Consider the following 12,247-nt stretch of genomic DNA (forward strand, 5'->3'; position numbering starts at 1 on the left):
GAGCTTGTAAACTAGAGAGAGAATTTTTAGTTAAAGATATAAAATGTTTGTTCAAGAGAAAAAATTAAATTGAGATGAAATTAAAATGATATATTATGAAAATAAAAAATCACAATTGAATTGTGAAATGAATGAAAAAATAAATTGTGGTATAATAACTTATTTTTTGCGGAGCTTATGCTCTTTGTAAACGTATTTTGCCAAATATTTTTGAAGTAATTTATAACCTGTTATTGGGGATGTCAATCGGGTCAATCCATCGAGTTTCGAGCTAATCGGGTTATAAATTTTCGACCCTAACCCTAAACGTTCGGGTTTCGGGCTAGCCCATCGAGCTAATCGAGTTAAAGGCATAAAAATAAAATAATCATTTTTATTTCTTATTCTTAATAATCTAATGTATAAAATATACATAGATATAAAAAATATTAATTATATATCAAGCATGAAATACAAAACACAAATACTCCAGTGCAACTGATTGCACCGTCCAACTGGTTTCTAGAATGACACTACTTCATTCGGAAATGACACTTGAACATTTCTAAATGACATTATTTCAACATACAAATGACACTTGAAGATCTTCAAGTGTCATTTGTATGTTGAAGTAGTATCATTCAGAAACCAGTTGCACGGTGCAACTCATTGAACGGGAGAGTGTCTCAATGCAAAAAATAAGATATTGAAGAGAAAAAAAAAATCAAGATTACACAACATATAAAATAAGTTGGTAACAATAAAATGTTCAACTTTGTTAAAGAAAAAATAATAAAATATCCAACAATATTTTGAACTCATAGAATCAAAGCATCTCAAAAATACAAAAAAGTGAAATGATGAGGTTTTATAATATTTTATCATTTTTTAATTTTTATCAGGTGCCAGGCTATTCGGTTACGGGCTAGTCGAGTTGTAATTTTTATCGGGATGAAAATTTTCAATCCTAACCCTCTCAGATTGACGGGTTAATCAGGTCAGCCCACAGATTTCAGGATAGATTGACATTCCTATATGTTATAAAGAGCTTATAAGCTTAGCCAAACACCCTCTTAATAAATTAGTGTTGTTGTGTGATATACCGATTGAAAAGTGTCGTTTTTGCCGCAGAGTTTCATGATAATTTTCTGTAACTAGTTGGAATTATAAGAGTCAAGCTTTCTAGTTCTTGAATTACCTCTTGAATTAGGTGTTGGAATTTAGAATTTGGGTCTCGAATATACTCGACACGATATTCGGATGCGATACTCAATTGGATATAGGGTACCTGTTACACCCTTGAGAAGCGAGGTTCGAGACACGTCGAGTCCGTGCGACGTGCCTCGGCAGATTGGCGCAAGGTTGTCGAGAAATGGGGCAACGGAGCCAAGTGTTGATGCGAAGCAACACATCGTGCGGGTGAGTACCGGGCGAGACACGGATGGCCGATGTTGAGTGGCATCGGGAGGTCAGAGCAAACCAGCTCGGGAAATCAAAGCAGACTAGCTCGGGAGGTCAGGGCAGACCAGCTCGGGAGCTCAGAGAAGACCAGCTCTGGAGGTCAGAGCATACCAGCTCTGTGGGTCAGAGCAGACCAGCGGGAAGTCAGAGCAGATCAGCTCTGGAGGTCAGAGCAGACCAACTCTACAGACCAGACCAGAGCAGAGTAGACCAGAGCAGAGCAGACCAGATCAGCTCTGGATGTCAGCTCTGGATATCAGCTCTGGAGATGTCGGTTATGAGACGGTTTTTGGGCTGAAGACTGGGGTTAGTGGGCAGTTTTGGCTAGGATAACTGCCCACGGCGTGGATGCTTCTGATTGGCTGTCCCGACGATTTTGCCTAGTGATGGAGGTTGTCCTTCACATTTATATATTGTAATTGGCTGTGAACGTGCAGAAAAGAGAGGATTGTGCGCGAGTCTTGAGCATAGAGATAGGTCCTTGTAATTTTATTGTGGGAATAAAATTAAAGGTTGGGGCGTGATGTCCCCGTAAATCGTTGTGTGTTGCTTAAGGTTGTTCATGTTGATGTCCGCTGCGTTTGAACTTGATTTGCACATTACATTCGAGAGCCTCATACATTCTAAGTGTCAAACGAGTGTTGGTGAGGAAAGAAGCTGGTCGGGTTGCGGGAACCCGACGCTACACTGGGCGAAAAATTCTAGTGCAAAGAAAACCCTGTGACAGTACCCAATACCTAATTTTTCCGGGGTTCAAATAGGGATCGGATATAAGAGCACTCCCAACAGATCACCTAAATGCATCACTAACTCTAAATTTAGGCTAAAACAATTGAAAATGAGATAAAAAAAAAATGCATCCAGCAGATCCCCTAAATTGGATGGGGCCCACAAAAAATTTTACACCCACCCTAAATTTATTTTAAGCTTATAATTAGTAGGGCCCACACATAATTATTATTTTTATGTAGAAAATAGGAGATCTGATGTATGCATTTATAAAATCGAGTACCTAAAATTAAATAGGAAAGCTTTAGGGAGGATTATAGGAGCATAATTTTGGGATTTCTCCTGGGAGTGCTCTAACGTTTATTGGGTATTGGGTAACATAACATACCCGAATTTTCTGATTTATTTTTTATTAATTAGTATTTTTTAAAATTTTAAATAGGAGTAGTAGTAATTACATAAAATTAAATCGCAAATTTTATTTTCTGATTTCTGAAAATCTGTTATCCCAGCCGCGCGCCCTACTCCTCTGTCTTTGAACTCTCTCTGTCTTTGGTTCGCGTGTCGCCGCCGGTGCCGTCGGCCCCCCGCCCCTCCAGACCGGCAGACCCAGGCCCGCAAGCAAGGCACGCCCAGTCGCTTCGCTCGTCCCCGAATCCGTACTCCGGTGGCGGCGCTCCATTGTTAGGTGGTGATAGAATTGAAAACCGCCTGAAGAAGCCAACGACCTTCCTCTGCAAGTTGAAGTGAGGTAATTGTTGATGTTGTGAAATTTAGTTTGAAATAAGAACTCTGGCAAGAATGATGCAGCATCGCTACTTTTACTTTTAGTAACGTAGTCGTGGCATTGTCACAATTTTCTGGTTTTTCTTTGCAACTTTGTTGCTGGAATGATAAAATTGATTTTACAACTACTTTGTTGATATTTTGAATTCAGTCTTCGTTGCTTTTGATTTGTTGTTTTTGGTTCAGAAATCATGTTATCTGCTTGAGAAAGGTGCTGGAATCCGCCTTAGTTACAGGCTAAAAATTGAAGAAGAATTTAGTTTTTTTCAAAAAAATTGTGCCTTTCGGGTACCCGAATAGTGTCGAATATCTTTCGAGAGTATATTAATTATCACAACATGCACAAGAGCGGAAAATAGAAATAGAGATATAGAGGTTTTACTAGCGTTCAATGGCGTGTGTTAGATTTGCAGTAATATCTTAATTTGGAGGTGTCAATTATATGGTCAATTTGGAAAACTTAGTTGTGATATTCAGAATGAGCTTCTGTTAAAAAGTAGTTTATGGATACTTCAAGGCGTTATTGACAAATTTAAATTAATTTTCTCCTGTCCCTCTTTTGTTTCACAAACGAAGAGCTTGCTTGTGATAGCTGACTGTGGCACTTAATACAGAAATTATCTGATTATTTAGCACTGTGGATATGGTGACAAATAGCAATAAAGCCGGAGTACCAGCTCCTCCACACGAACTTCATGTGTGGAAATTTGCGGAGTCTAGAGCTCCTGAGATTGAGGGACTGCACTCTATTATTGCTGATCGTTTGGATAACAATTTCCAGTCTCAAAGGAACAAGAGGAGGAGAACTACTGGACATGACGATCGAGTTGCAAGAAAGAAGTTCAGAAAGAGAAGTAATGGATTAGGACATGCAGCCAAAATTGATTCAATGAGGAAAGATGAAAATAAAGTTTCTCGTCGTGTTCGGAGGAACGTTGAACTTAAGAAGAACCTTCCAACTGGCTATGGTACTTCAGGGGATGGGACCAAGAGACTGAGAACGCATGTGTGGCATGCAAAGCGGTTCAAAATGGAAAAACTTTGGGGATTTTATATTCCTCTTGGCCTTCATGGGAGGTAGTTGTCTTGTTAAACTATTATGGTAAACGAGGTGGCTGCTTTATTTATTTCTGAAAAGTATCTTACTTCAAATGCTTTTAAGCCAAGCTAAATGTGACTATGTAATCTCGAGGTTTGGTTCTTAATTGATTTAAAAGATTAACACTTACAATTAAGTTGATATGCTTTAGATGTCCTTTATGGTCAATAATAAATTACTCTTCCATTGTTGAAGCATGATAACTTTACGATAAATTATGTGATGCAGAGGAAGAGGTTCAAGGGCTCTCTTGAAAAAATTAAAAAATGGAGTGCTTGTGCATGATGCCAGTTACTATAGTGCTATCCAGTTAGAGGGTCCACAGGCAGGCATCTTCTTTTCTTACCTTATGCAACATTGTAACTTTTTTTTACCGTTTGTTGAGAATGTAATGCACTCGTCTGTTATCCTTCATTCCCTTTCTTTCCACCTCATGTTTGTGGATTTTCCAGCACTAATGACAAAAATATATGCTTTTTGTGAGTACATTTAGAAGAACCTGACCTCCTTGTGTGTGTTTCCAGGAAACGCTAATATCAGTTCTACGTTCTGTACTGGTGCCTTCTCCATCAGCTTGTTGTGAAGAAACTTTGCATGATGTTCTTGTGGGCAATGTCTTTGGAACCGCTATGGTGAAGTAACAATAAGTTTCCTGCATTTGGATAGTAGCCTATTGGTAGTATTCTAATAATTATGATTATGCAGCTTCATGATTCTAGAAATCCCAGTTTCCCTCCTGTTGCTCCTGTGACCTACATGTGGCGACCTATGCAGCAGATCTCTACTAACGTGGAAGAGCTTAGCAGAGAAGTTTCCGGTGAAGAACAAAATATTGATAATACCGCCTTTATCCACCAGCTCTGGTTATGGATACACGCTGCCTCTTTTAAAGAAGCATACGATTCTTTGAGTTCAGCCTGTGAAAAGAATGTAGGTTACGTAACTTTAAATATTTTGTGCGTGATTTTTATGCAACTCTCTTTGTCCTGCTTTGGATTTGTATGTGAATTTTCTGCATAGAGTTCTTGCTAAGATCTGTTTGTGGTGTGGCTATTTTAAATATTCTATAAATATATCTAGGTATTGTGTTTTTAAATATGTTCTGGGTTTCGTATTGCTATTTTTACAGGTCTTCCTAAAAATCAGGTTTATGTGTTTGGGGAGGGGTTCACATTGATGTACTGCTATAAGTTACTTGGTTTCTCAGCATATTTTTTATGCATTTACCAACGACAAGTTTTTAATCCAGACAGAAGGGACTTGCTCAGCTCACTGTGTTTCTCGAGAGGGCCAGCTTGCCAAATTGGAATTGATAGGTCCAAAAGTATTTCAGTTGCTGCACAAGACACTGCAACCTGCTAAGCTGTGAGTGCCTTGGAGATGTAATTTTTATTGTCAATTTGGATCTGTATTCTAATGATGATTTGTTGTTGTTTGGCTTCTCAGTAATTCGGAGAACAGTTGGCATGTGAAGAAATGTTCAGCTCATGAGCATGAGGATACTGTGGAATACGAGAATGCGTCCATCTTTGAGAATGGACATCAGATTTCTTCTTCTGCAGTTCTTTCCTTGGTTGTCAAGGATCCTCGTAATTTGACTAAGAAAGGGGGTGTGGTTGTTTCTGATGGAAAGAACCTTGGGATGTTAGGTAATGAAGACCAGAGTAAAGAGCAACATGTTTCATCAATCCCTAAGCATAAAGCTGACTTTGAGAAAAAGTGTGGTGATTTATGGGATGCTATCAAAGTTGTAGACCCTCCAGTGGAAGAAAGTGTTTTATGTGCTGACAAGCATCACCTGCGGAAGGAGTTCTTTTGCCTTGGTCAAAAAGGTTCTGGGTCTCAAAATGCTACTATTGATCAAATTTACACCAGATCCTGTCCTGTTTTGCTTTTGAAAAATGAAAATTTTGAAGATTCAGTTACGAGGTATATTGTCCCACTTATGATTTTCTTGGTGTTTCATGTTTTTCCCACATCTTTTTCCTCTTAAAATTTGGCCTAACTAATGATTCTCGCATTGCAAATGCGAGACAATACACTGTTCACATGCTCCAAAGAAGGTCTGTGAATTTTATTTATGACAACTCCTAACTTCTTGGTAACTTTAGATAAAAGTTGTTGTCTACTTTGGTATTTGGGTTCATTGATATAGTTAGCTATTCTTGTTGATTAAATTTATGCAAGCACAACCAACCAAGTTTATTGATGTTTTCTGTATAGATCTTTCCCACATATGATTCAGGCATTCTTATAACTGAGCAACTGTTCATTTTTACAAATTTCTTCAGGTGCTCTCTTATTCTTCCTCTAAGTTGGGTAAAAGCATTTTGGATTACTTTTGTGTCGAATGGTGCTCATGCCATAGGCTTAAGAGAGAAGCACTGGGTTGCATGTGAAGTAAGTTAGACTTTTGTTGATGCTTCATCAAGACTATAAAATATTTCACTGGAGCATCATATTAGAGTAAAGGGATTTTGTTGATATCTTTTGTCTTTCTTCAGATTGGATTGCCATACTTCCCGTTGGATTTTCCTGATTGCAACGCTTATTCGGATTTTATGGAAATGGAGGCAGCCACAGTCAACCATAAAGCTATGCTTGTTCCTCCTTCTAAGAGGCAACCGAAAGTTCCAATACCACCTCCATGGGATTGCGTGCTTTATAATTCTGGAAAAAAAGTGAGCAAAGCTGGAAATATTGAAGCAGATGCACTTGGAACTCAAGATGAAAAAAGTGATGACATGGAGAAAAACTTTGCCTCTGAAAAATCACATGATAGAATTTCTGATTGCCAGGGTACTCCGTTTGAGGGTGTTGTAGCAAGGACTTCCAGTATGCTGAATGATTTCCTAAATAATATCAGCGGCAATCGTTTGTTATTCCCTAGTATACCTGGTCAGGAGAATTGCTTGCATAAGTTCATGAGGAACAAAGATTTTCTCAAACAAGACATTGCTTTGTCAGAAATGAAGTTAGGAAAAACACCTTGCTTTGTTCGAGTACTTCTGCGTGCTTTTAAGGAAGGTGTTTTCGAACAGGGAGCAGTGGTCTGCGCACCCCTTGCTACTGACATAAGGTTATGGACTGCGAGGTACTCCTTCAGTTATGTGATATATGATGGAGTTGTTTATCATTCAGTTGAATGTAATTAATTTATTATCTTCTATGCAATTTGGTTTGAAATTATGCAGCTCAGAAAACAACGACGAACAACTTCAAATAACTCAATCGTCGGTGATGTCATACTTCATGCAGTCACCTTCTGGTAAATGGGAACTTCAGATACCTGAGGATCAAGCTCTCTCATCCCATAGATTGCCAATTGGCTTTGTTACGACTGGTTTTGTTCGAGGAAGGCAAGTTTGCAACATTTTTTGATTGAAAAACATGCTTTGTTCTTAGGAGTATAAATGCCCTATTTTATATACGGTGGTTCTTCGTGAAATTCCTTCTCTTTTCTTATGATTGAGTATTTTTTACTCTTGAGTTGCAGCAAGAAGGCTATGGCAGGGGCTATTTGCGAAGCAAGCTTACTTTCTAGGCTTCGGGAAGAACAATGGAAAGCTGTACCTGTAAGGCGGAGAAGGAAGGAGATCTATGTTCTGGTTAGAAATATGAGATCCACAGCCTATAGACTTGCGTGTGCTACCATTGTTCTTGAGCAGCAGGAACAGGATGCCAATTTCATGTGATCTATTGTCTACCATTACACACATATAACGGTCCAAGTTACATGGTTTATGAACCTTAGTGAACTTATAGGTACGGATCACAATCTGAATATCTGATAATAAGTTGCTGCATTCTTGTTATAGAGTTGCTCTGTTTATTTTGGGAAGAGATTGATGATGTCCATTGAACTTTGTTTCATAGGTCAGTTACTTTGAAGGCCAAGCTTCAGTAAACGAAAAGAGCCCGTTTCTGACATTAACTTCATATATGGTGACTACTTCCCCTTTAAACACTCATCCGTGGAATGAGAGGATGTTCTCTACATTCGAGGTGAACTTTATATGCAAATATGTACATATTATGCTTTGTTATATACTTAAGTTAATCAAGATTCACGAGTCTTAACTAAATAACTACATCGTCAGCAAAGCAAAGCAAATCAAAACTATTTATTTCGTTCGTGATTTATAGAGGAGCATCTTACACACGGAAAGAAAGACTAGGAGGGCTTTACGACTTATGATTAATGTTAGAGTTCACAGCCAGCTGCCATTAAAATAGCACCATCTTGAGATTTTGTTTTCCAAATTTACCAGGCAATCAGCGATCAACTTAGTAATGCTAATTAGTAGCTTAACCTCCACATTTAAATAATATTAAAGTAGTGAATGCTGCCTGCTATATCTCCACACATATTTAACTTGTTCTTCATCATAGTTGGATTTTCGACTTGCGTGAATGCCCTTACATAGCTATATACCAGCAGGTAGCAAGAACCCCAAACAATTGAACTGCTGCTTTTGAAGCTTTCGAGTCTCTGTTGGTTCTTCGTAGGGCATCAACGCGTTTGCATCTCGGAAGAGATCATGTAACTTTAGTTGGTTTATCGTAAATGGTTTCACCTGGCTTGTACACATTAATCGGATGTGGCATAATTTAGGAAGAATCTGTCACTTTTCTACAGCAGCAAGCATGTTGATGTTGTGATTAATTTTATTACTTCAGCTTGGTTTATGATTTTAATTACACAAGTCAACAAATATCATCCAATAAGTCCACTAGAATTTTATTTCAGTTTTTTGGCACAAACAACTTATTTTATCTCGTACATCAGCTTCTGACGATAGCGTGCTTTTTTTCCAAACAAGACTTCATTAACTTAGTTACTAGTTAGCTTCCAACTGCACTTATATGACTAAATTATGTAATTAATAAATCAATAATGCGTTTGAGCTAGTAAGCTTTCTTCTGCTGCACTTATATGACTTACTTATGTACTAATAAATGTTTATACTATCACGTAAACGATTTGTATTCATTGTGGTGATAATGACAAGAAATATTTGATCTTGACTTTATTTTATTCCTTATTCTTTTTGTATAAGATTCAATCTATGTTTTAAAGTCATACAATAATTTTTATTCCTTGATGATTAAAAAGAAACGAATAAAAGAGGTTCTGTCATTGTCTTTGGTTGTGCAAGGGGTCAGCATCGAACCTTGAATGATTCATGTTCTTACATATGTTAATTGATGTCATTAATTAGTTGACTTTGTGCAATATTATCTTTTTTCCCATAGTCAAATTCAAATATTTAACTACTAGTACTATTTTCCATATTAATGATATATTTTCATAATACTAGTATTTATTTTTTGTTACAGATGCTTAGATTAGATTTAGCACTAAGCGTAAAGTTGAATGGCCCAGAAACCATCCATGCGCCCGTTGTTGTATAATTGATTCAAGCCACCCTAAAAAATATTGCATGGATTGGAGGGACACAAAATGCAAAATAAAAAGATTGAAAAAACTAGAATAAAAAAATTAGCCTGGTCTCTTGAGAGTTGAGAACTGCTCCCATATTGACTGGATTTTCTGTTTGTTTTAAAAGTCTCGTGATTAAATCATGATTTTTTTAGATCAAATTTTGGGATTTTAAAATTGTTTCGATTAATTAATTTACGATGCTTTAAAATGTAGGAAACTTGTAAAATGAAATATGTATTAATATTAGACATGATCATGAATATGAGTCTAAAGCAAACGTAGAAAACTTGTATAATGAAAAATATACTAACATTAGACATGATCATGAATATGAGTCTATTATTCCCAGGCGCCTAGCGATTTCTCCAACATGCTGCACGAGTGAAGGATGATGCTTTTAGCTTTATTAAGAAATTGCGTAAAAAAAACCTATAATAATAATAATAATAATAATAATAATAATAATAATAATAATAATAATAATAATAATAATAATAAATATAAAATTGTAGCAGATTTATATACTCTACGTATTAGTAATACTAATGCAAATAGCATCAAGAAAGTAAAATAGTATTACTATATATTATCGAGAAATCAACAACATTGCAGAGAAACTCTTATAAAACTTGAAAAAACATAAAAAGAAAAAAAATACTAGAACTTAGTATTCTCATAAATCTGAGACTAACAAGGCATCCCAAATCATATCCATATCCAGAGAAGGCACTCTGCTCAACTGATGAACTGCATCACCTTCTCCATTAATCCCAATCGATTCGCCGCTGCTTTTCTTCATCTCGATTACTTCCTCTCCAACTCTCTCAGCCGCTTTGGCGTTGATCTCTTCCTCCGATCTCGACTGCTTCTGCGCCTGCGCGACGGCCTTGAGCTTGGCCTCGAGCAGGGCGACGGTGTTGTTGCAGAGGGAATTAGCCTTGATCTTGTGCTTGAGATGCGGGAAATTGAGGTGCGCGTAGTCGCCTCTCAAGAGATAGGCCGCCGTGTCGTAGGCGAAGGCGGCCTCCTCCGCCGTGTCGAAGGTGCCGAGCCAGACGCGCGTCCGGTTGCGCGGCAGGCGTATCTCGGCAACCCATTTCCCCCAGTGGCGCTGCCGCACGCCTCTGAAGAGCTTGCTGCCTTGCGACGACGTCGTTTTCCTGGCTGAGGATTTCATCGGTTGCGTTTTGGTGGTGCTCAGCCAGTAATCACTGAACCCCTTGGAGAATATTAGAGGGCTTCCGGGCTTCGTCGTCTGAAAAGACGCTTCTGCCCCCGTCGATGGATCGAAGTGTTCGTGTGCGAACAAGGGTAGATTTGGGAATTTGGAGCTTTCTCCCACTTGCCAATTTGGGGATTCATTGTTGTATGTTGGAAGAAAAGAATGTGCATGGAGTTTTCTTACAATGCTTTCTTTAGAAAACTCCGATAACTGAATATTCATAATAGTACGTGAAACAACCTCGTTTGGTAAATTTCCCCACGAATTGTTGTTAAATTGGTGCTCCTTCTCCACCAATGCTTCCATCTTGGGAAATTTCTTGGCCATCAGAATGTGAATTTTGGAGAGAGAGAGAGCAAGTGCAAGAAATGACACAAACTGTGGCCGCAATGCTATTTATACAAATAAATATGGTCACTAAAGTTGTAATTGAATAATTAATGAAAATACATTAGCATTGCAGTTATTCAGAAATTCGTGCCTTCCAATCTCCAACTGAGACAAACCAATCAAAACTTTACAGGTGTGCTCTTGTCTCTCCTGTTCCTCGGGATTATTTAACTATCATTAATGTAATAATATTCTTGCATGATAGTGACAAGAAGCACCTTAACTCTAGATTTACTTTTTAGGTTGTTTTTTAATCAACAAACATGTGATTTATCTATTCACCACATGATAGCACTACCCTTCTTCTTTCTTCTATGACACAAAAGTCTCATCATTTGAGTTAATTTGTTACATAAAATATAACGCATACTTCTATCCCACACTAACTATTTTAATTTGCTTAAGATAAATAATTAAAGGTTCGGTAATCAAGGTTTAATCACATTTCTAATCACTATCTTTGTTTTTGGGATTGTAAATCTACAATAGTAAAGAGTATTCCTTCAATTTGAGTACGTGTCTAGCAGCCAAAACACATGTATCAGGGAAGTGAGCATTTTCTATTTTGTGAATTATTGCATGGAATATCGTACAGGTAAAGAATTTGTATGAAATGAAATTCTTAACATCAATTTATCATATAATTCTAAATTGAGAAAATCATGTACAGATAAAATGAGCTTGATTTATACAATTTCAATCTCTAAATCCAGTTAGATGAATGAATGGATGAATACTTGGCACGTCTTAAAGGATGACATTTGTTGGGCATTTGATAGTTGGCTACGTATGATTACTAATAGCAAGAAATTGAACTTTTTATAGATTGTAACAGCAATTTTTTTTAAATGTGGTACTAAATCTGCGAATTCAAAGAAAAGTTATTGAATATGCAATTAAACATTTAATACATTATCTACTAATTATAGTAATTAGGCGTATTTCTTTATTCATAATCGAGTTGTGGGCCATCCAATGATTGGCTGTCGTTACGTTTTATTTTAGGGCAAAGCCCACACATAACTAAGTTAACATTATCATCAAACAGGATTATTAAGAAATAAAAGGGCCAATACTCTAGTATTCTTGCATCATAGGTGTGAGGAAATCATGGCTGTCTTTTCCTAATCCAGTA

The 12,247-nt window shown here is 37.3% G+C and overlaps 2 protein-coding genes across 4 annotated transcripts; one reads left to right on the top strand and one right to left on the bottom strand.

The window, feature by feature from the left end:
- Nucleotides 1–2,650: 2,650 nt before the first annotated feature.
- On the top strand, nucleotides 2,651–8,803 carry LOC131001302 (ribonucleases P/MRP protein subunit POP1). 3 transcript variants are annotated; one of them, XM_057927657.1, is made up of 13 exons: nucleotides 2,651–2,920; nucleotides 3,570–4,032; nucleotides 4,283–4,379; nucleotides 4,579–4,686; nucleotides 4,760–4,984; nucleotides 5,304–5,419; nucleotides 5,501–5,983; nucleotides 6,346–6,454; nucleotides 6,559–7,148; nucleotides 7,249–7,413; nucleotides 7,551–7,819; nucleotides 7,936–8,059; nucleotides 8,496–8,803. In XM_057927657.1, the coding sequence occupies exons 2-11, from the start codon at nucleotides 3,599–3,601 to the stop codon at nucleotides 7,747–7,749; spliced, it is 2,526 nt and encodes an 841-aa protein (XP_057783640.1). In that variant the 5' UTR covers nucleotides 2,651–2,920; nucleotides 3,570–3,598; the 3' UTR covers nucleotides 7,750–7,819; nucleotides 7,936–8,059; nucleotides 8,496–8,803. The 3 variants fall into 3 exon arrangements, with proteins under 3 accessions (XP_057783640.1, XP_057783641.1, XP_057783639.1); XM_057927658.1 differs by having other exon boundaries at nucleotides 2,652–2,920; nucleotides 7,931–8,059; nucleotides 8,447–8,803; XM_057927656.1 differs by having other exon boundaries at nucleotides 2,652–2,920; nucleotides 7,931–8,059.
- Nucleotides 8,804–10,052: 1,249 nt separating this feature from the next.
- On the bottom strand, nucleotides 10,053–11,190 carry LOC131001304 (ethylene-responsive transcription factor ERF062-like). Its single transcript, XM_057927659.1, has one exon. The coding sequence runs from the start codon at nucleotides 11,047–11,049 to the stop codon at nucleotides 10,174–10,176; it is 876 nt and encodes a 291-aa protein (XP_057783642.1). The 5' UTR covers nucleotides 11,050–11,190; the 3' UTR covers nucleotides 10,053–10,173.
- Nucleotides 11,191–12,247: the final 1,057 nt, after the last annotated feature.

The sequence above is a fragment of the Salvia miltiorrhiza genome, chromosome 8 (genome assembly GCF_028751815.1).
Source record: "Salvia miltiorrhiza cultivar Shanhuang (shh) chromosome 8, IMPLAD_Smil_shh, whole genome shotgun sequence".
Lineage (NCBI taxonomy): Eukaryota > Viridiplantae > Streptophyta > Magnoliopsida > Lamiales > Lamiaceae > Salvia > Salvia miltiorrhiza.